General features: G+C 45.6%; 1 protein-coding gene across 1 annotated transcript; it reads left to right on the forward strand.

The window, feature by feature from the left end:
- Positions 1-231: 231 nt before the first annotated feature.
- On the forward strand, positions 232-735 carry LOC123431184 (vicilin-like seed storage protein At2g18540). Its single transcript, XM_045115020.1, has one exon. It carries the CDS (start codon positions 232-234, stop codon positions 655-657), a length of 426 nt encoding a protein of 141 aa, XP_044970955.1. The 3' UTR covers positions 658-735.
- The last annotated feature ends 4,043 nt before the right edge of the window (positions 736-4,778 follow it).

A 4,778-nucleotide genomic window follows, 5' to 3' on the forward strand; every position in this document is an offset into this window, starting at 1 on the left:
GGCAGGGGTGGGATAGGTCGTGGTGGTGCTAGAGGCAGGGGTGGGATAGGTGGTGGTGGTGCTAGTGGCAGTGGTGAGATAGATGGTGGACTTACTAGGATTGGTATGCGTGGATACCTACGAGGACCATTTCCGTATGTCACTTATTTGACTTATCTTTATCATGTTGTTTTTCATGCTTCTTTGTATGTTATTTTACTAACTATGAGCTTTGATGCCTGTTTTGTAGGTATGGCAGCTTCTCAACCCAACAAGGCAAAAGCGGAGTGGGGGGAGGAGAAGGATGCAACCAGTGAGGAGCAGCGGTTGATGGAGAGGGCTGCAAAGAAGTTGAGAGAGGAGGATGCAACTGAAGCGCGGAAGAAGGATGAGGAGTATAAGGCAAGGATTGATGAGGAGTGGCAAATGGAAATTGAGCGCTGGAGATATGAGGCTAGGATAAAGGAGAATGACAGGAAGACGCTAGAGAAACGTAAAAAAGAATGGGAAGCTAACTTTAAGAAGATGACGACAGAGGGCGCAACAAAGAGAGAGCGGGAGCATCAACGCTTCACGGAGAGGGTTAAGGAAGAGGCTTCAAAAATGCGCAAAAGGGAAGAGAAAGAGGAAGAAGAGAGGAAGAAGAAGAAGGGAAAGGGGCCTTGCTCGACCCAATAGAGCCGGATGCTTCTATTCTCATGCGCGCTTTCATCTTCGAACCCTATGTGTTGTTGAACCCTATGTGTTGTTGAACCTTGTTCGCTTGCGAGCTTTCTTACTATGAAACTCCACTATGTATGCACTTTTGGACGTATGTTCTTTAAGAACCCTATGTATGTTTGAACTCCACTATTTGTGTTGTATGTTTTAACTCCAGTATTATTGTGCTATATGTTTGAACTCCACTATGTTTGAACTCCACTATGTTTGAACTCCACTATATTTAAACTCCAGTTTTCAGCATGCCGGAATGTGTGGCGCCTAAGGCTTGGGCGTTGCACATGTGTGGTGCCTAAGTCTCAGGCACCACACATGTGAAACAGAGAGTAACAGAAGTGTGTGCACTTTCTGTTGCTCTCTGTTTCACATCTTTTTCACATGTGTGGCGCCTGAGGCTTAGGCGCCACACATGTGAAACAAAGAGTAACAGAAGTGTGCACTTTCTGTTGCTCTCTGTTTCACATCTTTTTCACATGTGTGGGCCTGAGACTCAGGCGCCACACATGTGAAAAAGATGTGAAACATAGAGCAAGAGAAAGTGCACACTTCAGACTCCAGTAGGTTTCGCATGTGTGGCCTGAGACTCTCTGTTTCATATCTTGCTTGGCTACTATTTTTAACAAGGATTATTTGTAAAGTAAAGAAAGGTTGGTTATGTATGAGATATGTGTGTTGGTTATGTATGAGATTCGTGTGTTAGTTATGTAAAGAAGGTCTAGGTGCCATGGATATGTATGAGACGCTAGTAAAGAAGGTCTAGGTTGGATAACACAAATAGTAGGAAGAACTTTAGATTACAAATAAAGTAAGATACAACGTGCTGATAAAACTAGCTGAAATTAAGATACAACGTGCTGATACAACTTGCTGAAATTAAGATACAACTTGCTGAAATTAAGATACAACTTGCTCATACAACTTCGTGAAATCTACTGAGTCCAACGTGGATATTTTCCTTTTCCATCACTGGCTCTTCTGCTGCCTTGGCCGCACGAGCCCTTTCTCTCTTTCTCTCCCTCTCAGCTTCACGGGCCTGTTCCCGCTGTCTGTAAACCTCCTCCAGCTGAAGTTTCTCTTCTTGGTTTTTCCTTTTCATCTCATCAATAAAAGCCCTCTGCTCCACACAGTACTATTCCCACTCTTTCTTCCGCGTTGCTTTCTCCTCTGCTTCAGCCTTCTCGTGGCGCTCTTCCAAGTCCCAGCTAGCCCATGCACGACGACCTCTTTCATGAATCTCGGTCACCGCCCAGTCCGGCATTTCCGTGTCAATCCAACGATAGTACATGCAGAGAGGATGAGGAGACTACTGGATGGATCAGATTCAAGTAAACAATAATATCAAGTAAGCAATAATCTGGATGACTTGAGCATACCGGAGGCCTGATGTACGCAGAAATAGATTCGGGTGGATCAGATTCATAATTGGCGCACATGAAAAACTTCATGCCCAACCAATCTGAAAAATCTGTCACCTCCTTCACCTTGGAGAGATCACCGCACCAACATCGAACTGCTTCCACCCCCCGAGGCAAACTCGCACTCTTCACTTTCTTAGGCCTGATGCTTTGATCCGAGCAAGTCAAACTCATATTGACTAAAGCGGTGGTAGTGTTCTCAAGTGAGGCTGAATGATGGAGGAAGGCAGTCCAATGCCTCCTTTTATAGACTCAGATGACCAGGAAGATGGCGGGAAATGTTGGCGGGAAAATTCTGGCCGGAAAGGAGACGTTGAAAATTTGGCGGGAACGGAGGAGGGAAAGGTGGCGGGAAAGAAGACGCACAAATATTGGCGGGAATGGAGGAGGGAAAGGTGGCGCGAAAGAAGACGTGGAAATATTGGCGGGAACGGAGGAGGGAAAGTTGGCGGGAAAGGGTGTGCTCAAAATTTGGCGGGAACGGAGGAGGGAAAGGTGGCGGGAAAGGGTGTGCTCAAAGGTCTGTGTTGAGGGAAAGGTTCCAACAGGTTTTCACATGTGTGGCGCCTAAGCCTTGGGCGCCACACATGTGAAAACCTGTTGGAAGCTGAATTTTGACAGCAATACAGCATTTTGACAACATATATTTTGACAGAAATTGAAAGCATATATTTTGACAGCATCGTCAATCGTAAGCAAATGGTTCACAACACAAGTAAATGGTTCACAACTCCTAATTGTTTACAACACAAGTGCAACACCAAGTAAATGGTTCATAACTCCAAATGGTTCACAACAAAAGTAAATGGTTCACAACACAAGTGCAACACCAACAAGTGCAAATGCTTCACAACTCCAAATGGCTCCGGTTCACATCTTGGGGCCTCGTCCCCTCTTAGAAACTAGCTTCTTTCTTCTCGAAACTACAAATTGCTCCGGGTCATCCGACTCATCGTCATCGTCATCCTCATCGTCCATGCTTCTCATCCTTGACAAACGAGAGCCCCCGGCGACCGGGTTCTTTCCTTTCGCATAATCTTCCGGTGAGTACCACCTAAATTCCTTCCCAGGCTTCAACATGTAAGCGGAGCGTTGGAAAGCCTTCAACGTCATCCCGTCCGCAACCTAAAACGATATCGTCATACATATGAAGGTTGAAAGTGCACAATGTTTTATGGCTATGTCATACCTCTGGAGTGTCAACATCATCCTCTACAGTATTTCTTTGGGTATTAGCTGCCGAGGTAATGTCACCATCGTCCATACGAGCGCCCGAAGAAGCTGAATCGTCTAGAGTATTTCTTTGGGATGAACCGGATCTCGAAGGTGAAACATATTCAGGGTCACGGCAACCTAAAATGTTGGATAGGCGCCGCAACTTCTTGCCCTGTTCCTGTTAGATTCAAATATAGATGAATATATAAGGTACCGTATGTTGCATTCGTGGGCAAAATAATAATAATGAAACAACACCTTTATGAAAAGATGAAGTGCAGATTCTCCCTTTTTCCCTCCAGGTGTCTTCTCTAGAATATCTTCGGACTCGTCAGCTTGTTTCTTGACCTCTTTGCGCTATGATCACAAGACAATGACATGCAAGTGAATAGGTGTACTAGCATTCATACTTAACATAGGTGAGCACACTTACCACAAAGTTCAGGACAGGGGCGAAGGAAGTTTGGTACCCTTCGCCAATTAACTTGTTGTAATCGCCATGGGCAAGTGCATCGTACTCAGTGGGTTCTTCCAATATGTCCTCCTCGTAAGCCGGCGGACAAATCTCGACACGAGTACTCTCCTGAAACCATCTTAGGTAGTTGTTGAACGCAAGCGGACAATGCTGGCGGTGCTGGGTTCATTGCGCACTCGAAGCTGCCTGCACACTTTGCTCGAACATAATGACATAGTTCTTATGATGCTTATGCCAATCCTTGATCTTTCGCTGCCTCCTCCTATCCAAACTGCTTTTAACAAAACCCATCAGTAGCTCGCACAACACTAAAAACAAAACTCATCTGTACTTCTTTATTGTGCATGATTTTGTTACCTGTGAAGCTGTGTGTCGGTGTCCACCCACTCCGGCGGGTGTGGCTGAAACAACCCAAATTGATGCATCACACGATGCGGGAGATGAAACTCAACCGCCCAATTGCATATAAGGGGACAACACATTAGCCAAAGATGTTTTTCCTGCAAGCATAGTGGATTGAGCTCGAACGTGTGTGCATCACCAAAGTTTGGCCCGGCACCATATGGCTGCCATTCCACCTACAACACAACATAAAAGGCACAATTCATTTTACTCACAACATAAAATATGGAAGTCAACTCTAAAACCATCTTACCTGCTCGGGGGTAAGCAGATCCATCTCGTTGGTGTATTGCTTGTACAATAGGTTCACTTCGCTTGCCACCTCCGATACCAAGTCCCACTTGTAAGCCCATGTAGGAAGCCGTACAGGGTTGTCGTGGTCATCCCAGGTATTCCACTTTGAGGTTTTAGGGCGTCCAACAGGAAGGCGTTCCCAACTCCATACTGAAAGTAGGAGCATACAACCACCAACTCCACCGTCCTTTGTCGACCTGCGACAAGCATCGTCCAACTACAAGTAACAACAAACATGCATCAGTTTAGCAGAAAAGGACAACAGAGAGTACTTACTA

The sequence above is a fragment of the Hordeum vulgare genome, chromosome 2H, assembly GCF_904849725.1.
Source record: "Hordeum vulgare subsp. vulgare chromosome 2H, MorexV3_pseudomolecules_assembly, whole genome shotgun sequence".
Classification (NCBI taxonomy): Eukaryota; Viridiplantae; Streptophyta; class Magnoliopsida; order Poales; family Poaceae; genus Hordeum; species Hordeum vulgare.